Source organism: Opisthocomus hoazin, chromosome 7 (assembly GCF_030867145.1).
Source record: "Opisthocomus hoazin isolate bOpiHoa1 chromosome 7, bOpiHoa1.hap1, whole genome shotgun sequence".
NCBI classification, from domain to species: domain Eukaryota; kingdom Metazoa; phylum Chordata; class Aves; order Opisthocomiformes; family Opisthocomidae; genus Opisthocomus; species Opisthocomus hoazin.
In genome coordinates this window covers 38,276,833-38,301,754 of record NC_134420.1, presented here as the reverse complement: position 1 = coordinate 38,301,754, position 24,922 = coordinate 38,276,833, and the positions used below count along the sequence as shown (strand labels likewise).

The window sequence follows — 24,922 nt, the reverse complement described above, 5'->3', positions numbered from 1 at the left end:
AAGGAATGAGAGCATCATAAAGGTCAGGTGAGATTGAATGGTTTGCTACAACTCAGAAAAATTGACCAAGTTGGCAGGAAGCAAGGAGCTATTTACTGGGGTGAGGTCAGCAAGGGAAGAATTGCATGAGAGTTTTTTCATTGTGATTTTCTTTGACTTTTATCTATTTAGGAAGTTAGACTTCTGGGTCTTAAAATAAAATTGACCTCCTTTTTATTTTTAAAGTATTTTGATCTGTGTGGCAGCTTGCCATAAAGAGAAGTCTGAGCTCAAAGTTGGCATCTCAAATATTTAGCTGCCTTGGGATCATTCAATTTTAAACAATGTATTTTTAAAATGCAATTATATAGTTCAAGCTTAATAGAAAGAATCAATAATAATATATTACTTGTGGACATTGAACCATTTTAGATATATGTGACATGTGCTTATGTACATCCTGTTTCAGAAAAACTGTGTGTCTTCATTTTACTCCTCTTTTAGTATTATTAATGAAATGTGTTGATCTGATAGTTCTAGTGTTTCTAGAAATGTATATAAATGGTGATATAGGCTGCTTCTGGTCACTTCATCACAACAAATGTATGGTCTATTTCCTAGAGATAACAATTGTTCTTAATTTTCTGTGGTTGTTTACCTATAGAGTTTGCTTACATGAGGACAGAAGTATGAAGTTGGACAGTTTTTGTCTTTGTTGTTCTTCCTGGTATACTCTTAGATTTATATGAAGAATACATATCTGAGGAGAAACAGAAAATGTTAGGGGCTTTATAGGAACCTTAGTTATGCTTCTGAAACTCATTCCAAGTTGTAGTATTTGGTATAATTTTGTTTGCTTGATTTATGTATTATGATTATAGTGGGGATTTTTCACCATATTCTCTGGGTTTTTTTCTCATGTGCCAACTGCCTGCGTGAGTGCACTGAGAAGTTACTTTAAAACTTTTAAGTGGTATATGAATAGTCCTTATGGGATTTTTTAGAGTAAAGACCAATTTAAATTAGATTTGCATTTCCAAATCATTTCAATGCTTTTAAAATTTCACAATTTACAACCATTTGATTTTAAGTAAGAAACGTTGTTTTTTAAAATATGCTACTGCATTGAATTATTAGTTTTGCTTTGACCAAAACATATTTAATAAAAAATAGTGAGTAGTGGATGGTGTTATTGATAGTATCTGCCAGCATGAATGCTTGGTAAGTCTTTGATGTTTATCAAAGTATGAGATATACCTGCATTTTTGTAAATGCTATGCAAATAAATGTTTTAAGTTTCTAAATGATGTATTTATAATGTTAGTATATGTGGATTATTTAAGAGTATAATTTCTTCATTGAAAATTGTGCAGGGTTCGCTTCTTATTGGGTGGACGTCATGGAGAGTTTAAATTTCTACCTCCTGCTGGCTATGCTCCCTGTTATGAAGCGTTGCTTCCAAAAGAGAAGATGAAACTGGAACCAGTGAAAGAATATAAGAGAGATTCTGATGGAGTGAGGGATTTGCTGGGTACAACACAATTCCTGTCCCAAGCTTCCTTTATCCCTTGTCCAATAGACACCACTCAGGTATGTTAAGTATCCAATAATGGGATTGTAAAATATGTTTTAACAGAAGTTAAATTCACAATATAAAAACTAAGCTAGCTTGCCCGCTTTCTTAGCAAGTCATCATTTGTGTGTTGTGGTGAATTTAACTGAATTAGATGATTTTGGATCTACAAGGTGTGGTAACTAGAACCTTTTCTTATTTCTGGAGTTGTTATGCTCTTTTCTTAGATTGCTCTTCCTTTTCATCTTGAAAAGATCAGGGACAAGCTAGCTGAAAATATCCATGAACTGTGGGGAATGAATAAAATAGAACTGGGCTGGACGTATGGCAAGGTATGTTTTGAATGACCTGTAAGGTTACAGTCACCTATATTAGGTTAAGTCTCCTACCAGAAAATCTGGACTTGGAAGTTGAACAGAGTATTTAATCGTGGTCTATACATTACTGACAACAGATGAACATGTAAGCTGGCAGGATACAGTGATAGTGATTAGAAGGCAAATTTGGAATATAAAGAAGGTACATATTTCAGCACTGTAAGTAATTGATCATTTGAAAAAATATCATAATTGAGAAACATACTAGCTCTAACGAGATGGAATTCTACTGAAAATCATACACATAGTGAGTAACCCCTCAGCTAACTCTTTGGTTACTCTAGTGTTGGGGATCAAAGAGATAACAAGCAAAAAGTCTGTTGTGGAAATTTAGTTCTGTAGATAATGGAGGCAGGGTTGTGGTGACTTTTGTAAATGTTCGAATTCCTCATAGCTCAGTTTTTTTATTTAGTTACAGTTAAAACTTCTCATTATAATGATTCCTTATAGCGTGGTGTAACCTACAGCTTGAAGAGAATAAGGCCATCTGGTCAACATTGTTTTAATGCATATGACAAGGCATTCCTTGCCCAACGGATGTCACCAAAGGAAAAACAGTTAAAAGGGCAGGCCAAGAATATTATATTCAGAATATTATATTATTATATTTTACCTTCCCCTAGTAATATAAAATTCTAAAGAGTGTATTCTGTCTCAAATTTAGATTATTTTGTCTTGCTTTTCAAATTCAGATTTACTGGGGTAGTCCTCCATGTGCCCATCACAACTGTATCCTACCTCAGGAGAATCTTTTTCCTGTTCTTATTTTCTGCTTTTTTTACTTATGGACTTGATTTACCTTTTTCTTCACTAACTTTATTATACTATCTGCTAAAAAGTCATAGCTATTGAAATTCTGAGTTGTACTAACTTTTTTAATGTTTCTGAGCTTTGGCAATTGACATATGTTTTTGTATGTGAAATGCCATGACTATTAGTTGCCATCAGGATAGGAGCACTTGGCCTTGAGTGAAAGAGCTTGTTTAATTAAGAGTCAGATAAGTATTCAAAGACTTATGTAGATATCAGAAAAAGATAGCTCTGCTTTATTATTCCAGTAAATTTGGAAAACATTGCCAAATGATTCTGTTTCAGTGAGAATGTGTGCAATAGATCAGATTGTGCTCTATTGAGCATACATTGCTCAGGCATTCGGCAGAAATGTTAATTGAGTTTACAGGGTTGCTGTCTTGTGTTTCGTGTATTTATGCAGAACACATGAAATAGCTCTATATTTTCTTGTTTTGTTAGTTATGGAGGAGTACTTATGGTGTGCATTATAAATGAATGATGGGAAAGTTCATTTATATGATGAATAACTGTCATTGAGTAAAGATAAATGGTATTGTTTACAATGTATTATTGCAAAGAATTAGCTAGTTTTTTACTCTGATTCTGGGTTGAATCTGGTGTCAGGAAAGCACTCTTTTCTGTTGCTTTGTTACAGATACGGGATGATAATAAAAGGCATCATCCTTGTCTTGTGGAATTCTCAAAATTACCTGAGACAGAGAAGAATTATAATCTACAAATGTCAACTGAAACCCTCAAGTGAGCTTTAAATTTAAAAGAAAATAAAGAGTTTTTAAAAAATTTTTATTCAAGCACTTCATACTGTTGTAAGATATAAAAACATTAGAATGTCTGATTCAAAGTGTGTTCTGCTAACTTTGCTAGAAGTTCCAGGGACATGTGCAAATCTATTTAGAAAAATCTTGCCTCTACAGAGATACAAAGAAAAATATAACACCATATCCTGTTGGTTTTAATAAGTGGCATAACTTCCAAGCCACAGATTTGTACTGTTTTAGACTTTGATGGTTTTATTTATTATTTTTGATAAGTTAAAATATTTGGGCTTTGAAATTCCATTATTTTGAATGACTTCCATGGTTTTTAAATGTCATTAGTTCTGCGTATTTATACTAAAACCAAAAGAAATGTATAATATGGGTGAGTATTATTATGCTATTTTTCACTACTGCTATTTTTTTATATTGGCAGAACCCTTTTGGCCCTTGGATGCCACATTGTTCATGCTCACCCAGCCGCTGAGGAAGATCTTAAAAAAGTCAAACTTCCTAAAAAGTATGTACCTTATGATAACTATTACATATTACTGGTAACTACAGGGTATCAATTAAACAAAAATATTGTAAGGTCATTTGAATAATACTAGGTATGAACTACGTATCCGGTATGGATTTACAGAGCACATTGTTGGTCCATTACTTTGCCTGTGATGGTGGTTGACTGAATAGTGCAGTATTACATCACCTTGTGGAGCGATTCACAGACACACAAATAGTCACATACTTACACCACATGCAATTGTATCTCTGTTATGTGATCTTAGAATAGATATTCCAAAGTTAAAAGCAACATTTCAGTGCTTTTCTATCACATAGCAAAGAATAGTATATGTACATGACAGTAAATTGATCTCCTTGAAAGAGGGTATACCATTTTCCAATAACTTCTATTTTGGTTTGCACCAAAATCCTTCCCTCCTTCCCTCCCCTCCAAGAAAAGTTTTGTTCAATATACACACACTTCCAGAGACATTATTAATGCATTGCTCTAAAGAAGAGAAAAAATTCGAAAATTACTATTCTTACAATGTCGCACATTTCTAGGAAATGTACATGTCTAGACTATTGCATAAAATACAACTAGGTTTTTGCTTTATTTTTTATTTGGTAGCTAAACTAAGGCAGTCGGAGCTAAAATAGTTGAATGATCTTTTTTAGACATCTTGAAGTCATCAGTAGTAATCACCCCAAAAGTGGTGAAGATTAATCAAGGATTACATCTGTATTTTAGCCTTGTCTGTGGGGATTCTGTAGTCATCCTGGGACAGATGAAAGTCCTGTCCTGCAACAAAACTTGAAGACAGTAACAGTGATTTGGGTACTATTGTCTTCAATAACAGAACAAATAAATCTTAGTTTCTGACTCTTCTTAAAATATGTACTGCCTACATGTATCATGCTGACAGCTGGCAAAGGTCTGATCTGAGGGAGAGAGAGTCTGTATATATCTAAAACAGCAGAGTAGTCTTTATACTATGTGGAAGAGTTGGAGAGGGCAATATCTACTACTAAAAAACTACTAAAAAAATTATTCAGTGAAAAAGTGGAAAGAACAATAATTAAAAGATGTTTTCGGTTGGAAAAATGGTAACACAATCTTTACAAACTAGTATATAAAAAATACCATACTTAATAATGCATAAAACATAATTTCATAAGAAGTCGTCATGCCGATCTTTAAAATATAAATTACTTGAAAGGTTTAAATGACAAATATAGTGAAAATGTAGAGAGTGCTCATTTAATAGCAATTTGACTTTTTCATAGCAACTATTTAGGGTTGCACATAGGGATCTGGGTCACATTTAATTAGATAGGGTGGAATTAGGTGGAAAATGGGACTCTGCTAGAATACAGTTTATATCCTAGTCAGTGAGCAAATGCAATGCAGGATTTTTTCAAACAAATAGGAAAGTGGGAGATTGAAAAGTGGAAAGAGAAAGTGAACCCCACCTTATGAATGCCACATAGAAAACTTTCAGTACCGTCAGTGGAGTATCTTGACTCTCCGTTTTCCTTTGTTGACCTACAGTTACATGATGTCAAATGGATATAAACCTGCCCCTCTTGATCTTTCTGAAGTGAAATTGTTACCTTCTCAAGAATTTCTAGTTGACAGACTAGCAGAAAATGCACATAATGTCTGGGCAAAAGACAGAATAAAGCAAGGATGGACCTATGGCATTCAACAGGTAAGGGTTTCTTTAGGTGTATTTGGTATAAGAACATGAGATTTTCTTTTCTAGAACATCAGTTGGCAGTGTGAAGAGGGTAAATACTGGATGTCATGTAATGTCTGGAAAAGTTAGGAGGGGTGGGGAGCTGGAAAAGAAGGTTTTCCCGTGCAAGTCTGAGTAGATTGTCAGACTGTCAGACCTTCATGGCTGTGCTGCAGGATATATGAGAATATATTTCCATAATTCTCTTTGATTCTTGTCTTCAAGTTTTTAATTTTATTAACAATTGGACTTGCATTCATGAAACTGTTCTTCATCAATATTGTTTCTCTCCTGTATTCTTAACATTATTTCATAATACACTCTGTCTCATTATATAAAATCTTTTTGTTGTTTAAACATAGTTTTCTTCTTGTTCTGTTTTATAACCCCTTTTAGGATCTTAAGAACAAACGTAATCCTCGGCTAGTGCCATATGCATTATTAGATGAACGTACTAAAAAATCAAACAGAGATAGCCTCCGTGAAGCTGTTAGAACATTTGCGGGCTATGGTTATAATATTGAGCCACCTGACCAAGAGATAGGTATGTACTTTCAATAAGAATCATGACCTTTTTTCCTCTCAATTCTGGGGAAAGAGCATAAAACACTGAAATAGATAGGGAAAACATATGATATGAGTTAATAGTAGTGTATTTTTGCAGTGGACTTCAATGAAAGGTGCAAATATACTTTATAAACAATTTGTAAATTTCTTAGATACATTTTTTTAAAGATTGTAGTTAATGATACGATAGTTCTAATTTCCATGATTTTAGATTGGAGAAATTCTGGAGTGTGAGGGGACATACTGGTTTTCAGTTGGAAATAATGAAAGAAGAAAATAATTCGGGACTCATTTAAAATAATTTTTTTATGTAGTGTTTAGATTGGGTTTGATTACTTGAAGTCAAACTCAGTTCTTAAGTAGTAGTCAAAGAAGTACACCAAGTTCAATAATTTTATTTAATTGAAATCAGGAGCATAAATGTTTTTAGAAGCTTTTCTTCATATTTGCTATACCACTGTAATTTTTTGACAAAAATCCAAACTGAAACAAAACTTCTGATCATTTTTTTAGCTGTTCTAAATGCATTGACTTCTACAGGAAAGTATTTTATTGTATTGTAATACTGCATTACTGCATTGGATTGTATTGCATGTAGTGATTTTACACTTCTGAGCTTTCCTCTAGTCAGTTTGGTGTTTGGGGCTCTGCAATGAATGATACTTTGAAATATTCTGATTCTAAATAGCAGATAATCACTCGTTGTGTATGGCATTAGAATGTGCTAGCCTCTGTATGCTGATTACTGTTTCTCCTTTTTTATCATTTACTGTGAAGGTTCTTAAACATGCGATAGTAGATAGTGGCTGTTTTCAAAGATAGAAAATACTGGGGACAGATGAAAAGCTAAACAGTGGCAGTTATACTTTCATCTAATTATAAAAGTTGGGGTTTTTATCTCTGTTTATTTTTACAGCTGACCAAACAGTGGAAAAAGTCAGCATTGACAAGATACGATTTTTCAGAGTAGAACAGTCTTATGCAGTGAAGTCTGGAAAGTGGTACTTTGAATTTGAAGCTGTGACGGGTGGAGATATGCGTGTTGGCTGGGCCAGGCCAGGCTGTCGACCTGACGTAGAGTTGGGAGCTGATGACCAAGCATTTGTATTCGAAGGAAGCAAAGTCAGTACTTCTTTATCTTTTTTGACCTATGAACAGGCTGGGCAGAGAACTACAGTATGGATTTTCTCTGTATACTCCAGTTGAACTGCTGGAATATTTTTGATTCATATAAAGATATCTCTGAGCTCTGTTTCATGTCAGATAGTATCTGCATTTCAGTTTTGGTCACTGAAATTATGCTAAGAAAGGTGTGTCGGTTTATATCTGTCTTTCTAGGATGTACACAACTGACTAAAGAAGTCTGTCATAAGCATAAACAAAATACAGCATTCACTTCTCTTGTTTTTTAATAAATCGTGTTGTACAAAAATAAAAGAAAGTTTTCGTCAAGGACTGGAAGAGAGAACTACAGTTCTGTTTTCCCTTTTCTGCCTTTTCTGCTTTCTGCACATTCTTTCTTCCCAAACTTGACTCCTAATGGACGTGAAGAATGATAATGATACTGCACGTGCAGAGCGGGATCCAGTGAACAGAGGTTATCATTTTTAAAGGTTCTAAACTGCTGTTTGCATATAACTGAAGTTAGGGTGCCTTAGTTTATGTGAAATAACTAATTAAATAATTAAATTAATTACCTGAAAGCCATGATCAGTACTGTTTGCAAATTGTTTTGAGATCCTGGAAGGCAAAATATTTGTTTGTTTTACTTTATTTATTTTGTGTTTTATTTTTTAATTTTAGCATGGTGTTTACTTGTTTTTTGTTTAGGGCCAGCGTTGGCATCAAGGCAGTGGATTCTTTGGACGAAGCTGGCAACCAGGAGACGTGGTTGGTTGTATGATAAACTTGGATGACAAATCAATTATCTTTACTCTGAATGGAGAGCTGCTCATAACCAGTAAAGGTTCAGAACTCGCATTTGCTGACTTTGGAATAGAAAGTGGTAATTTTCTTTTTATACTTACATGGCTATGAGAACACAAAACAAAACAAAACCCATAAAAACTAGTCAGTCATAATGGCTTAGTGACCTGAGAAATTGTATTTCAGTGATGTGAGCCTTCAGACTATGCTACCCATTAACTTCATAAAAATTTATTTTAAGAATGCTTATATGGCACAAATTGATTTATTTTTTTCCTTTAACCACAAGTAGAGATTAATGGGATTTCAGCAATCAGAACGGGTAAAGTTTCTTCGAGCCTTGCTAGGCTTACTCACAGGACTGAACTTCAGCATTCAGAAGAAATGGTCATAACAAGCACCTTGAAAAACTCCCAAAAGCTGAAAATGTAGTCTCTGATCTCACGGGAGCACACACGTATTCAGTTCTTGTCTGTGAAGGACAAAATGAGTACTATGTGGTGAGACGCTGCACCAAAAGATCAAATCTTTGCAACAAAAATTGTGTCTGATTTGTAATATTTTTTCCTCTGTCCTATTTGTAGCTGATCTGCATTTCTCCTTTGTCTGGGCTACTTTTCCTTTTTTGTTTTTGGCTTTTGCTTTTTTGAACAGTAGTATCCACATAACTGTATTGAAGGAGGCAGGGAATATTTTCAAACTGTTTTATTCTGTTTTGTAATTGATATTTTGTTCAGAAGCATATCTCCTCCAACCGATAGTAGCTTCATGCCTGTTAGCAGTTGCCTGAAGACTTAGCAATTGCTCACTGTCCCTCTTTGGTCTGACCATTGGTGCAGTTTTTCTGAATGAGCCTTAAGAGAGCTGTTCTGAAAGCTTAAGGTTGAAGTGTAGGAAAGAAAATTTCTCCTTTAGAAGTTGAACTGTTGGCTTTTCCCTGAAGTTGCTCCAAGTTCTGTTTCTTGAGAGATGGAGAAATAATTCAACAGCCTTTCAGCCCTATCTGTTAGCTGCTACAGGTAAATGGAGACCCAAAGAGTTTGGTCGCAAAAATTGCCAGCATTAAAGTGTGTTTATCTATCATGAATGATGGAGGGATGAAGATTGGCAACAAATTTATAGCTACTGATGACAAACTAAATTTTAAACAGATGTACTGAGATACCTGAACGTCATCTCGAAGTCGTTTTGAAACTTCAGTGCCCTTAGAGCGCATACTTAACATTTGTTAATAACTCTGATCTAGCCAAGGTTGTCTCCCCTTGTCCTGCTCTTCTAATAAATGAGTAACTGACTTCAGCAAATCTTGTTTTTTCAAATCTGGTTGTCCACAAAATTACCTCTTGACTTGACATTTTGTTGTTTGTTTTTTGCACAAATCTACTACTACTTTCTAATAACAATTGTTAAACAGGTTTAGTGTTTAAATAAACAGGATAGTGTGTGTAATGCCCATTCATTGACTAAGTCTTCAGGGTTTTTGGAAGCAATTATATTGAACTTAGACATTAGTATTTAAGGTGGCATTAAATCCTTGCTACTGTCCTCACTTCATGTGCATTACATGTAGGACCTAAAGTTTAGTTCATATTAGATGGATCCAAAATAGAATGCTTGTGTTCTCCAAAGAAATTACTGTTGTTTTTTTTGTTTTTATTTCCTTAGGTTTTGTTCCGATTTGTGCACTGGGTCTATCTCAGATTGGTCGTATGAACCTTGGAATGGATGCCAGTACATTCAAATATTATACAATGTGTGGCCTTCAAGAAGGTTTTGAACCTTTTGCTGTCAACATGAACCGGGATGTTGCTATGTGGTTTAGCAAACGCTTACCAACATTTGTCAATGTGCCAAAAAATCATCCTCACGTTGAGGTAACCTGACATGTTAGGGAGACACCTGTTTATCAACTGTTTGTTTAGCAAGCTGAGACATTAAATCCTTACTAATACTTACTGTCATCAGATAGTTTGTCATATAAATCTGTTAAGTCATGCTTAGATAATTCCAGATGATATTGCCTATCTCCAACTTCATTTGTGATAGCATTACCATTCATATGGATATACCTATCTGTTCTGTTCTACATCTTACTACTCTATCTTGTGGTTAGCTACTTGAAACAAGTCAGCTGTGATTTCTAAGAATATTTTTTATATTCTGTCTTACATTCACTTTTTTTTTAAACCTTCACTACTATACATTTTTCTTAAATATCTAAACATTGGTCAGCTGAATTCAGCATCACTTAAGGTAACGGAAGTGTGAGCTAAATAAAGACTGATTTAGTCCACTAATCTGAGGGACATTGAAGTGTACCTGTGGTGTCGCTGTGTGATACCCTTTTCATTCATTCTTATGATGCACCAGTGACAGGAATTCCACAACTCCAACTAATCTACTCTAGAGCAGAATAATATATCCGATGTTTTGTATAAAATATTCCATTTTAATATGTTCTGCAATGTATGTTTGAGTTCCTGGTTAGTTTTTTTACTGTTTTCTCTAGGCCATTTACTTTAATTTAGATGTTTACACAGAATGAATCACAGAATCACAGAATGTTCGGGGTTGGAAGGGACCTCTGTGGGTCATTTAGTCCAACCCTCCTGCCGAAGCAGGGTCACCTACAGCAGGCTGCACAGGACCACATCCAGGCAGGTCTTGAATATCTCCAGAGAAAAAGAATCTACAACCTCCCTTGGCAGCCTGTTCCAGTGCTCTGTCACCCTCAGAGGGAAGAAATTCTTCCTCATGTTCAGACGGAACTTCCTGTGCCTCAGTTTGTGCCCATTGCCCCTTGTCCTGTCGCTGGGCACTACTGAAAAGAGCTTGGCCCCATCCTCCTGACACCCACCCTTCAGATATTTGTAAGTATATATTAGGTCCCCTCACAGCCTTCTCTTCTTCAGGCTGAACAAGCCCAGCTCCCTCAGCCTCTCCTCATAGGAGAGATATTCCAGTCCCCTCACCATCCTTGTAGCCCTCCGCTGGACTCTCTCCAGCAGCTCTTCATCTTTCTTGAAGTGGGGAGCCCAGAACTGGACAGAGTACTCCAGATGGGGCCTCACTAGGGCAGTGTAGGGGGGAAGGAGAACCTCCCTCGACCTGCTGGCCACACTCTTCTTGATGCACCCCAGGATCCCATTGTCTTTCTTGGCAGCCAGGGCACACTGCTGGCTCATAGTTAACCTGTCATCCACCAGTACACCCAGGTCCCTCTCCGCAGAGCTGCTCTCCAGCAGGTCCGCCCCAAGCCTGTACTGATGCATGGGGTTGTTTAGGCAATTATTCCTTAATACTTGTCTGTGAACATTTTCTTTTTAAACAAAATACACTTCACTGAATTCTAACTAAATGATCTCAGCATTTTTTTCAGCTTATCAGGATCATTTCAACTGTATTCCTGTCTTTAAAGTTTTTGAAATGTTCCTATCACTGGGTTTAAAAGCATACTCACTTTTTCAGCACAAGGGAGAATAATAATATCAAACTCAGACTTCATAATGATCATCTGAAGGATTCTAACTGATATTTCTTCTTGTCGTAGTAGAAAACTACTGATTCTTGTGAAGCAATTTTTCATTGACTTGTGCATTCAAAGTATATTAATTTAATAAAATCTATACCTTTTTTCTTTTTTCTATGGAACAACTTGAAAATATTTACTGTAGTCAGGATATACTGAATCTGTTGCTTCCCTTGCTTTTCAGGCTCGATTCCCTGTCAGAGAAGAAAGTTGTTTAGTTTTGAAGTTAATTCAGTTTGAAAATTTAAGTTGACTTTTTTGGTTATCTCATTCTCTGGTTGCTTAATGAAAGTTTTCAGCATTTTTCTTGGAATAGTATTATTTCAAAATTATTTCTATTGTTTTTAGATATGGAGAATTGATGGAACTATTGAGAGTCCACCTCGGTTAAAAGTTACTCACAAAACATTCGGCACACAGAACAGCAATTCAGACATGATATATTGTCGTTTGAGTATGCCCATTGAGTTCCGCTCATCTTTCAGCTTTGGCATGGGTGTGGAAAATGCCTCATCTGATGCTTTCCAAAAACGGTTAGGTTTGGTTTTAGTTATCCTATTTCATGCTTTCTGTGTAAATGTAATATGTTTTATGAATCTTTTTTATTGTACGCTCAAGATTTCATACTTGTTTTTACACTAAGCACACACTAGCATATGATGCATGTTAGTGAGATTTTTTTTTATTCTTGACGGTTTTAAAAAATTTATAACACAACTTTGCTGCAGAATGCTGTATTCAGACAAGAGAGTATCGTTTCTGAACAGGTGCATTACAAGGTTTATTGTTACACATTGCTAAGCAGCTGCCATCCTTTCAAAATCATCGGGATTTGCAATGCTCTTCAGTTGGGCTGGAAAACCAACTCAGAATCTTTTGTCCACTGGATTAATGCTCACCTACATTATTGTTCAATAGCTCATTGTTGTTGGAAAAGTGACTAATCCATGCAAAGAAAAAAGGACTATGGGACAGATTTTTAAAGACAACAGGTGCTAGTGAGTTCAGCACCTTCCAGCATTGCCTTCATTTTTAGTTGATTGCTGTAAATCTCTCTCTTCCCTTGCTCTCTGCCGTAACTGCAATTAATTATATTGGGTGTATATTTGTATCCTATACAGTCTTTGCTTGTATCCTGTACAGTCTTTGCATACTTACTTTACTCATGCATACTCAGTACACAGCAAACATGAGTTAGCTTGTAAGTACACTTAGCTTAATAATGAGTACTTTTAAAACTGTTTTTCTTTTTTTTAACTAATTTACTGATGTTCCTTTATCTTTAGAAAGCACAGCCAAGAAATTGCTGCTCCTTCTACTACAGTAAGTAAATACGTTGAGATGCTTAGTAATTCTTACTTTTTTAGGTAGATGTAGTTGTGGCAGCACGTTCATTTGATGTTTACCTGTTGAAAAAAGCCTTTTTAATCATTTACTGTGATACAATACTGTTTTTTCAATGTATGAGCATTTTAAAGTACTTATTAAGAGAACATGAATTACTATTATTGAAGTTTGATATTTGAGGGGTTTTCAACCCCTATTTGAGTATTCCTTGATAAAATAATTTAGATTTCTATTACTAATATGTTCTTTTCCTCTTTTCAGTATTTTTATTCACTACGGATATTTGCTGGCCAAGACGCGTCCTCTGTCTGGGTTGGTTGGGTAACACCAGACTATCATTTTTATAGTGAGAATTTTGACCTAAATAAAAATTGTACGGTGACAGTTACTTTAGGTGATGAAAGAGGCAGGGTTCATGAAAGGTATGGATTTATTTATCACTTATTAAAGATTGTGCTTTGATACTGCTGTTCAAAAGTGACTTATTCACAAGCTTGATGATATTTTAAATGTGAATTTAAGCTAATAAGAAAATTTACTATGGACTAGGAATGTTCTGTGCTCATTTATATATGAGTGTGTTTTACATAGACTTGTTAAAGTGAGTATGTTTATCATTAATGTCCTGTTTGAAAGAATGTTTTGTGATGCTTCTTTCTTTTAACTGCCATATTTGGTCACTGTGGATGAACTTGTTACTTGTTTTAATATATCTTATGTAAACACACAAAAACATGTGAAATTGTTTCATAATTATAAAAAAGGGGAAAAAATAAAGGTGCACTTAGTGCAATGCCTTACCCAGGATGATTACATTATTAAAAAAAAAAAAGGGGGTGGTTAATGAGAAAGACGTCACTTTCAGTGTGAACCTATGATTTGGTTTTTTTTGTTCTTGATGTTTTTCAGTGTGAAGCGTAGCAATTGCTATATGGTTTGGGGAGGAGATGTAATTGCTAATTCCCAGAGATCAGGTCGCAGTAATGTTGATTTAGAAATTGGATGCTTTGTTGACCTGGCTACTGGAATGTTGTCATTCACAGCCAATGGAAAAGAGCTTGGCACTTGCTACCAGGTATTATCAGATTTTCAGGAAGCTGTCTAGAAAGTTGGTCATATTGATGCTATTATAAAATTGTTTTTTCTTGTTCAGAAATCTAACTGAACAGCATTCATGTGACAATAACATGTTTTCCTATATTATTCTGTTTTATCCCTCTTTTTCTCTCTCTCTCTTTTGTAAGGCTGCATTTGTCCAACTTCTTACAGTTGTTTCAAATGTTGAGGAAGGGCTTTTGGTAGATACGTTCAGAAAAAGATTTTTTTTAGCTCTCAATTCTTGTGGTTCAGAATCTTGATTTATAACATTATTCCTTAAAATATTTTTGTCAACTAAATCTGTTATATGGTATAGGGGAAATAGTTATTTAAATTAGCATAAGGTCAAAATTAGACGTTAGGTATAGTAATTTTTGGTATGGATTGAGAAAATAGATTTAGTTTATTGTTACAAGGGTTTGTGTCTTCCACAGATAGCTATGATTTGGAGGTCTTGTGGTCTGATAAGTTTCAAAACCCAAAAGTCAAAGATGCATTAATGTGCAAAGCCGTAATAAATGGGGTGGGCCCTAAATGCTATTAATGTTCTTGAGACATGGAGTCATTATGTGAATGGATTAGTATTTGGCAGAAGTTTTCAGCACTGGATTGATGAGATTTGCTCTTACTAAGATCAGTTGTCCATAGCAGAGCATCCACTTTTTCCAGTAATTTAAACATTTTCTCTATTTTTGAAAATAGTAAAAATAGTCTTAAATAGCTTTCATTTTCATTTCTTGAATATTTTTACCATAAAATAAAATCTTTAAATTACTTCAGCAAATCTAATCTCTCACCCAAATTGCAGCAAATGACTGGTATTTGTCTGGTCTAGATGCAGCAGGATATTATTCTAACTTTGTAACCGTTTGCATTTTTCAATTTTCTTAACTGAAGTAGAGGGACAATATTTGTATGCTGTTTTCATTCTAAAAGGTCTACGGGTCAATATATTGAGGAGAAGAAATGAATTTTGCTGTAGTTCTTGGTCTAACTACTGAATGTCATGGTGATATTCAGAAAAAATCACACTGTCTATAATAGAAAAATAAATTAAAGATAGTGTATACATATATATTTGAGATTTTGTCATTAATTGTCAGGCCAGTGTTAAGGTCTTCATAGCAGAAAGGAGATATTAAATATTGGTTTATAAGACTTTTTGTTTTATTCTGAGTTAGTAATGGTTTTCCGACCTTCAAACCAGATTAGAAATTACAAATTATATTATTATTACTAGGAAACATCTACCTTTTGTCAGAGGCTGACAGTTATATTGTCTTAGTCAGTTACTTTCAGGCTTTATTGAAATAAGACACATTTTATTAGTAGCGTCTTTCAGTCCAGGATACCTTTTGTTTCTAGAATTGGGTTTGTGGGTTTTTTTCCTTATTGAAGAGATTAGAATGTATGTACCTGGCCCTACATTATTTTGTCTATCCCAATAGTCATAGTTCTGAAAATAACTTTATTCTGCATACAGATTTTTCAGTATATGGTATTATTTTACAATTTGTTTAAGTTATATTGTGTTTTGGAATGTTTTTTCTCATCTACAAGAATATGGAATTTTTTGTTCTTTTTTGTGACTCAGTTTATTTCGCAATTTTTTATAGTTTGCTGTCCTACGAGTTAGGAGATTCACTCCTTCATGGCATGAGTATTGTAATTGCATTTAGTATATATAATGTATATACTTGGTAAACAAAATGCACGATAGTGTGATTAAAATGTTTAATTGAGGTCCTGAAATCTTGAATTGATTATGTAGAGTGTATCTTTTTTTAGCCACCCTGGAGCACTGAAATCTTTTTAATAATATACTATTCTGTAAATATATTTTAATTTTTTTTTCATGGCAGTAGGGGTGGGTGATCTTGTAGAGAATTCACTGGAATAAACTAGTATTACTACTCTGAAATGTACTTTGAGTCCAGCATGGAGAAATGAGGATAATGCAGCTGTCAAAAAAATCCCAGACTGAACCAGACACTTTAAAACTGCAACACTGTGATTCAGTGTGATTCACAGTGATTTTTTAAGACTGGAGACAAATACTAAGCCTAGAAATAGAGATGCTTCAGATCTTTAAAAAAAATATGTTCTACTTTTGGAGCATGGATCAGAAATTCACTAGTCTTAATAGGAAAAAAGGATTTGCACTATCGTGATCAAATGGTGTGCACTTACCCCCTTCTTATCCCCTTCTGATTCCCTCTCTCTTAGAAATTTCTTTTTGAGCTTTCTTGGTAGTGAAATATTTTGTCCAGCATAAAATGTGAAAGAACTCTAAAAGATGTGTGGTGGTCAAAAAGCTGAATTTTACCCTCAGTCTGTGTAGGAGATGTTTTTCCTAGAGCAAGAGACAAAGTATGTTGCTGTGAAGTGGCTGGAGTTTTGATTAGCTGCTCAAGAATGAGGTGTTGGATTTGCATATGTTTGAGAAGAATCAACACATAGTGTTACCAAGGTTCTTGTTATAGTTGTTGAGAGCACGTAAGGCAGCAGACACACCTGCCTGAAACTTAGGTGGGCCGAGAAAGAGAATTCAGCAAATGCTTTACACTATATTAGAGGTAAACAATGCGTAGACACTAATCAACACTTTAATACAGTGTCTGTAGTTATTTGATAATGAAGTGTAAGCTATATAGTATTTATTTTATATCATATCATATGTATTCTGGGAGAAGATTCTTGACGCTTTTTTAATATTTAAAGTTTTTTACTCTCATCTCTCTTCTAGGTTGAACCAAACACAAAACTTTTTCCAGCAACTTTTGTACAGCCTACAAGCACTAACTTGATTCAGTTTGAACTTGGTAAATTAAAGGTACAAAATATTTTGTGTAAAGGTGCTCTTTTAACTCTGTATATTTCCGTGGAAATTCCTGCTCAGTTGAATTTATTTAGGAGGATTGAATCAATGGCGTGACATTTTATTTGACTTCTACGTTTACTTCTGTAGATGTAATTATTATATGAAATTAATTGTTTAACAAATCTAAACTGCATCTGTCAAAATAAACTAAAGTTATTTGGGGAGAACACCCTTAATGTTGGGGATTTTTTAATAGATTTTGTTTATTGCAATAACATATAGTTCTGTGACTTCTTTGCTATCAATAAATTCTATTTCCTTTTGGTGTTATAGATTTATTTATAATCAGATGTTACAAAAATAATTTCAATACACTTATTTCTTTCAGAATACCATGCCTTTATCAGCAGCAATTTTTAAAAGTGAAGAAAGAAATCCTGTTCCTCAGTGTCCTCCTCGCCTTGATGTGCAAACCATTACACCTGTTTTATGGAGCAGGATGCCAAACAGCTTTCTAAAAGTAGAAACTGAGCGTGTCAGTGAACGTCATGGCTGGGTTGTGCAATGTTTGGAGCCTCTGCAGATGATGGCACTTCATATCCCAGAGGAAAACAGGTACATTTGGAAGGAACTGCAGTGACTTGATGTGGACAAAATGTGTTGAAAGCTGATATCTGGGTATTGGTTAAACCTGCCATGGAGAATATTTACACTAGAGTTGTTTAGAATTTCTAATGTTATCTGCTATAATATCATATTCATGAAATATAAGTAGATACGACATTGGCATACACAAGAGAAAACACGACTATTTGATTTTATTTAAATTATAAAATAATATTTCTTAAATGTCTGGATCTTTAAACACAGAGATTTTCTCAGCTTCAAAAAAACAAATACAAACATGTAAGTACTATTTTTTCTGAAATAACAACATGTAATCTGTTCCTGTTTCATCTGCTCTGAATTTACATGAATTAAGTTTCTGTGTTCTTATTCACAAGATCCTGGCTTTCTTAGATTTTTCACTAGATTTTATCTTCAGAGTGAGGACAATAAAGATGTATCCAAATATCAAATACTATAACCAGTGACAAATCAAACTATAAGCAAAAGTGTAACAGAAAGATAATGTAACTCCTGTACTTCTACAATTTATTTTGCAGCTTCTTTTAGTAATTCAATAACTAATTTCATTTATTGTTAATAAAACTGGATTCAGGAAAAGGGCAAAAAATACTGTGTTTTGTTGAAAAAATGAAACTGTACTGCTTCAATAATCTATAAAGGCATTGTTTAGTGACAGTATTACTGCAAAATTTCAGCATGCCAAATACATCTCTTTTTAAAGCAAGCTCTAATTTACCATAGCTTCCAAAGAATCTTCCTTTTTTTTTTTCCTATGGAGCGCTAATTCTAAATAATCTCATCCAATTATTACCACCATTTACTGTGGTTTAGTGATGCACATGTTAAGATTAGTATCAACCTTAATAGATTAAAGTGGAAATGACCAAAATATGCAGAGATTATAAAACTTGTCTTTTACAAAATCATTATTATTTGTGATATTGACTGGTGTTCTGTTTCTTTATTTCGTAACAGATGCGTTGATATTTTGGAACTATGTGAACAAGAAGATTTGATGAAGTTTCACTACCACACTTTAAAACTCTATAGCTCAGTTAGTGCTCTAGGTAACACTAGAGTTGCTTATGCACTTTGTAGCCATGTGGATGTATCTCAGCTATTTTATACTATAGATAATCGATACTTACCTGGACTCCTACGTTCTGGATTCTATGACTTGCTGATTAGTATTCATTTGGAGCATGCCAAGCAAGCCAAGCTCATGATGAACAATGAATTTATCATTCCGGTTACAGATGAAACTCGAACTATTAAATTATATCCTGATGAAACAAAGAAGCATGGTTTACCTGGAGTAGGGCTTAGCACTTGCCTGAAACCAGGCTTTAATTTTTCTACTCCATGCTTTATTGTGACCAGTGAAGAACGACAGACATCCAGCCCAGAGATACCCCTTGATATACTTAAATCCAAGGCCATAAGTATGCTAACAGAGGCAGTACAGTGTAGTGGTACTCATATACGAGACCCTGTTGGAGGACAGGTTGCGTTCCAGTTCGTTCCTGTTCTTAAACTTATAGCAACATTGCTCATAATGGGGGTTTTTGATGATGATAATGTGAAGCAGGTGTTACTCCTCATCGACCCCAACGTGTTTGGAGATCACAAGGAAGAAACAGAAGAGAGGACAGAGAAGGAAGAAGTTACACAAGTTGAAGAAAAAGCTGTAGAAGCTGGGGAAAAAGCAATAAGAGAAACAAAAGCTCCTGCAAAGGGCTTATTGCAGACAAGATTACCAGAATCTGTTAAGCTTCAGGTGACCACTTAATATAAATGTATTATGTATGTTCTACTATTGATGAAAGAAAGGTAGTGCTTTTTGTCTGTTCTCTAATTTGTAAGATTTGAAATCCTGAAGATCCTTATTGCACTTTGCCTTATAACCTCACATTTAATAATAAAATTTGATGATGATGCAATTCTTTCTACATGTATCTGTACTCAAAATAGATATGCAAATACTTACTTACTTCATAGGTGTATTTTAAAAGAGGGAGGGTTGGACTAGGTAAGCTTTAAAGGACCCTTCCAACCCAAACTGTTGTGTGGTTCTATGATTTCTACATGTTTTGATTGCATGAGTGAAAGAATGTGAATGCAATATAGTATTCTTGATCATATTTTTTTAATTGATAATAAAACTGTATAAATTTGTCACCTTTACCATGTTAAAAGAAAGATATGGAAAAAAGTCTCTCATTTTTACAGTCTGTTGAACTGTATAGTATCCACTGCAGTTCTTCCCCAATTAGAGTCTGTTAAACTGTTAACTCTGTTTTTTCTATCCTAGATGTGCCATTTACTCAATTATTTCTGTGACTGTGAGCTGCAACATAGAGTGGAAGCAATTGTATCATTTGCAGACTGTTATGTATCAAAATTGCAATATAATCAGAAATACAGGTACAATGAACTCATGCAAGCCTTGAACATGTCTGCTGCTTTGACTGCCAAGAAGACTAAAGAATTTCGTTCTCCTCCTCAAGAACAGGTAATATTAAACAAATGTTTGAGTCTAAAGATAAAGAAGAATCTTTGTGATGATAAAATTAAGAGTTCTGACTTCTAAACTAGCATCAGAACTGCTTATTGAATTTGAAATAAAATTTATTAAGATTCCACAGAATACTGGGTGTCAGAATGCTTATACCTGTACAGCAGAATTCAAGCTCTAAACCAAAGTTCACCTAGGATTTCTCAACAGTATAGAAAAATTGAACATTACTGCCCAGTACTGAGAGGCTGAGATTCATCCAATTCTGCAAGATTATGATAATTTGATAATTTTAGTTGTTAAAAGTTAGCATGAAGTTAGTGTTGTGATGACATCTATGTGTTGGAAATAGTCTTTTCTATCTCCAGGAAATAGCTTTATTATTAAGTGTAACTGCATTTTGGTGTTAATCGTAATTAAAGCTTACAAAGTACCATTGTTTTATTATTTCCTTTAAGCTGTATTAGAAATCTATAGCTTATGTTAATATGATTATAAATTTGTTTATAAACCGGTAAAGTGTGGCTCTGTGTTTGAATATGTCTTAGGCTAGCTCAGTGTTTTAGCTATGTTTTAATTCCCTTAAAGATTAATATGTTGCTGAATTTTCAACTGGGAGAGGATTGTCCCTGTCCAGAGGAGATTCGAGATGAGTTGTATGAATTTCATGATGATCTTCTAATTCACTGTGGTGAGTGCTAAGCTTATGTTACATTTGTGTTTGTCTTTTTGACACTTTACATGAAAAAGAACAGATCAGTTAAAAAAAAATACTAGTATGAGGGGTTTTTTTTACATGTATTGCTGCCTACGTGGTGACTTTCCTGACAGACTTTGGTGCATATTACAAAAATACAGGAAACCTACGCATGGTTTTAAATTTCCCTCTTAAATATCTATCAAATCTGGTATTATTCTGTTTATATATCAATTTTAGACTCAACTAGAAAAAATAAAAATGATCCAAACAGGAAGGTTGAATTACCTTAAAAGATTTGTATTGGCATGTGTATGTGTACAGGCAGATAAAATGTATTTAAAGAATATTCTTGCTGTGAAGTTGAGCAGTAGAAAATTTAATGAAAAACACTAGGTGAGGGATGCTGCTGCTGCTTTAGCTTAGTTTCCTGGTGTATACCTAACTGTGATGGTCAATCACTATAAAACACTGTTGCACTAGAGATTACAACTTGAGTTGCCCCAGTCATTGAATTTGAATTTCCTTAGGGTATCAGCAAGGGTGAGCTATATCAGATAGCCTGTGCAATTGATGTGGGTTCAGGAAACATATTTTATATGTGATGTCAAAAATTTTTTGTTAGTCTATTGAGATCTTAGTCTAATCAAGACAATCATGGAATTATTAGTCCATTTACAATGATACGAACATTTATAGGCTGAGTCATCCAGTTATTACTGCTTATTCCCAATAATTAGCAGTTAAAACTGATATACAAAAGCTTTTTCATATCTACCTACTTGGTCAATATATTGGTAGTAACTCTTCCAGTGCATTTCTTGGTCCTGTGGTTGATGGCACCCATCTTGTTCGAGAAGAAGGTGACAGGGTCGTTACAGTGAATTGACATTATCTCAGGTTCTTCCCCAGGAAGAACATAGTAATCTTAACAGTTTCTTCTTCCTCCTCCTCCTCCTGTTTGCTTGAGGTTGCTTTTAAATGTTTACTAATAAAGTCTGCTCATTCTTTCTTCACTGGTTATCCCTAAAACCAATTTTACCCAGTTCATGGAATTACATTCTTTTAGTGATCTGTAATTAACAGTTTGTGATTTCTGTTTGTATCCATGGTGCCTGCCATACCATTCACAAGGGTGTGTAGTGATAGGACAAGGGGGAATTGATGTAAACTAAAAGAGGGCAGATTTAGATTAGACATTAGGAAGAAATTCTTCACCATGAGGGTGGTGAAACACTGGAACAGTTTGCCCAGAGAAGCTGTGACTGCCCCCTCCCTGGAAGTGTTGGATGGAGCTCTGAGCAATGTGGTCTAGTGGAAGATGTCCCTGCTCATGGCAGGGTGGTTGGAACCAGATGGTCTTTAAGGTCCCTTCCAACCATTACCATTCTAAGATTCTGTGCTTGTACTGCTAGGAAACTCCCTAGTCTGGTGCGACCCTCTGATTATTACCCGCTGTTGGTTATGCAGGTTGGCAGTGGTGAGATTGCAGAGAAGTCCCAACACCATCAAAAGGGACTTCAGGGCACTGGGGCGATTGGTTGAAGGATCAGGGGCACAGGTAGTGTTTTCTGCAGTCCCGTCAGTGGCAGGGAAGAATACTGAAAGGGACAGGAAAACTCACCTGATTAACAGGTGGCTCTGAGGCTGGTGCCATTAGTGGAATTTTGGTTTCTATGATCAAGGGGAGGTTTATATGGCACTGGGCCTGCTGGTGACAGATGGAGTCCAGCTGTCTCAAAGGAGGAAAAGGATTCTTGCACATGAGTTGGCGGGGCTCATCGAGAGGGCTTTAAACTGGGTTTGAATGGGGAAGGGGATATAACCAGGCTCACTAGAGACGAGCCCAGGCATGGCATGCCAGTGTCAGGGGTGAGATCAATAGCCTAGCTCAAGTGTATCTACACCAATGCATGCAGCATGGGCAACAAACAGGAGGAGCTGGAAGCCATTGTGCAGCAGGACAGCTGCCATCCCAGAAACATGGTGGGTTGACTCTTATGACTGGAGTGTTGTGATGGATTGCTATAAGCTCTTCAGAAGGGATAGGTGAAGAAAGAGAGGAGGTGGGGTGGCTCTGTATGTTAGGGATGGTTTAGATTGTATAGAGCTCAATGATTGTGATGACAAGGTCAAGTGCTTATCGGTAAAGTTGAGGGGGAAAGCCAGCAAGGCAGATATCCTGCTGGGAGTCTGTTATAGACCACCCAACCAGGAGGAAGAGGCAGATGAAGTTTTCTATGAGCTGACAGAAGTCTCACAGTCGCTAGCCCTTCTTCTCGTGGGGGACTTTAACTTACCAGACATCTGCTGGAAATACAGCACAGCAGAGAGGAAACAGTCTACAAGGTTTCCGGAGTGTGTGGAAGATAACTTCCTAATGCAGCTGGTAAGTGAGCCTCCCAGAGGAGGTGCCTCGGTAGACCTGCTGTTTACTAACAGAGAAGAACTGGTGGGAGATGTGGTGGTCGGAGACTGTCTTGGGCTTAGCGACCATGAAATGATAGAATTCTTGATTCATGATGAAGTAAAGAGGGGGGTCAGCAAAACCACCACCATGGACTTTTGAAGGGCATGCTTTTGCATGTTCAGGACACTGTTTGAGAGAGTCCTGAAGGGCAAAGGAGTCCGGGAAGGCTGGACATTGTTCAATGAGGAAGTCTTAAAGGCACAGGAGCAGGCTGTCCCCATGTGCCACAAGACAAACCGGTGGGGAAGACCAACCTGACTGAACAGGGAGCTTTTGCTGGGACTCAGGAGAAAAGGGAGGAAGACAGGGCAGGTGACTCAAGAGGAGTACAGGGGTCTCGTTAGGTCATGCAGAGAGGAAATTAGAAAGGCAAAAGCCTAGCTAGAACTCAATCTGGCCACTGTTGTAAGGGACAAACAAAAAATGTTTTTACAAATACATTAACAACAAAAAGAGGGCCACGGAGAATCTCCATCCCTTATTGGATGCGGGGGGGAATATTGCCAACAAGGACGAGGAAAAGAGTGAGGTACTTAATGCCTTCTTTGCCTCAGTCTTTAATAGTCAGACCGGTTATTCCAAGGGTATTCAGCCCTCTGAGTTGGAAGACACGGACGGAGAACAGAATAAACCTCCCATAATCCAGGAGGAAGCATTTAATTACCTGCTATGCCACCTGGACACTTACAAGTCTGTGGGGCCAGATGGGATCCACCCAAGAGTGCTGAGGGAACTGGTGGAGGAGCTGGCCAAGCCACTCTTCATCATCTATCTGCAGTCCTGGTTAGCAGTGGAGGTCCCGGACGACTGGAGGCTTGCCAGTGTAACGCCTATCTACAAGAAGGGCTGGAAGGAGAATCCTGGGAACTACAGGCCTCTCAGCCTGACCTTGGTGCCGGGCAAGATTATGGAGTGATTCACCTGGAGTGCGCTCACCGGGCATGTGAGGGACAGTGAGGGGTTCAGCCCAGCCAGCATGGGTTCATGAAAGGCAGGTCCTGCTTGGCCAACCTGATCTCCTTCTGTGACCACGTAATCCACCTAATGGATGCGGGAAACGCGGTGGACGTTGTCTACCTGGACTTACTAAGGCCTTCAACACTGTTCCCCACAGCATCCTCCTGGAGAAACTAGCTGCCCATGGTTTTGATGGGTGTACACTTCACTGGATAAAGAACTGGCTGAATGGCCAAGTGTTATTCGTGGTGAATGGAGTTAAATCCAGTTGGCGTCTGGTTACAAGTGGTGTTCCCCAGGGCTCAGTTTTGGGGCCAGTCTTGTCTGACATCTTTATCAATGAGCTGGATAAGGGGATTGAGTGCTCCCTCAGTAAGTTTGCAGATGACACCAAGATGGGTGGGAGTGTGGATCTGTTCGAGGGTAGGAAGGCTCTACAGAGGGATCTGGACAGGCTGGATCGATGGGCCGAGGTCAATTGTATGAGGTTTAACAAGGGATTGAGGTCCAGGTTCTGCGCTTTGGTCACAACAACCCCATGCAACGCTACAGGCTTGGGGAGGAGTGGCTGGAAAGCTGCCTGGCGGAAAGGACCTTGGAGTGTTGATCGACAGCCGGCTGAACA

General features: G+C 36.4%; 1 protein-coding gene across 5 annotated transcripts in view; it reads left to right on the top strand.

Annotated features, from left to right (window-relative positions):
* Positions 1-24,922, top strand: part of RYR3 (ryanodine receptor 3) — a 246,915-nt gene that overhangs the window by 107,631 nt on the left and 114,362 nt on the right. For all 5 annotated transcript variants that reach the window (XM_075426096.1, XM_075426095.1, XM_075426093.1 and 2 more), the window contains 18 exons: positions 1,353-1,569; positions 1,780-1,884; positions 3,377-3,480; positions 3,934-4,017; positions 5,554-5,713; positions 6,137-6,284; positions 7,224-7,429; positions 8,138-8,312; positions 9,899-10,107; positions 12,111-12,295; positions 13,049-13,085; positions 13,371-13,531; positions 14,019-14,184; positions 16,954-17,040; positions 17,417-17,643; positions 18,634-19,435; positions 19,970-20,170; positions 20,762-20,864. In XM_075426096.1, coding sequence (XP_075282211.1) covers positions 1,353-1,569; positions 1,780-1,884; positions 3,377-3,480; positions 3,934-4,017; positions 5,554-5,713; positions 6,137-6,284; positions 7,224-7,429; positions 8,138-8,312; positions 9,899-10,107; positions 12,111-12,295; positions 13,049-13,085; positions 13,371-13,531; positions 14,019-14,184; positions 16,954-17,040; positions 17,417-17,643; positions 18,634-19,435; positions 19,970-20,170; positions 20,762-20,864 — 3,377 coding nt within the window. The remainder of the gene's footprint in view (positions 1-1,352; positions 1,570-1,779; positions 1,885-3,376; positions 3,481-3,933; positions 4,018-5,553; positions 5,714-6,136; positions 6,285-7,223; positions 7,430-8,137; positions 8,313-9,898; positions 10,108-12,110; positions 12,296-13,048; positions 13,086-13,370; positions 13,532-14,018; positions 14,185-16,953; positions 17,041-17,416; positions 17,644-18,633; positions 19,436-19,969; positions 20,171-20,761; positions 20,865-24,922) is intronic.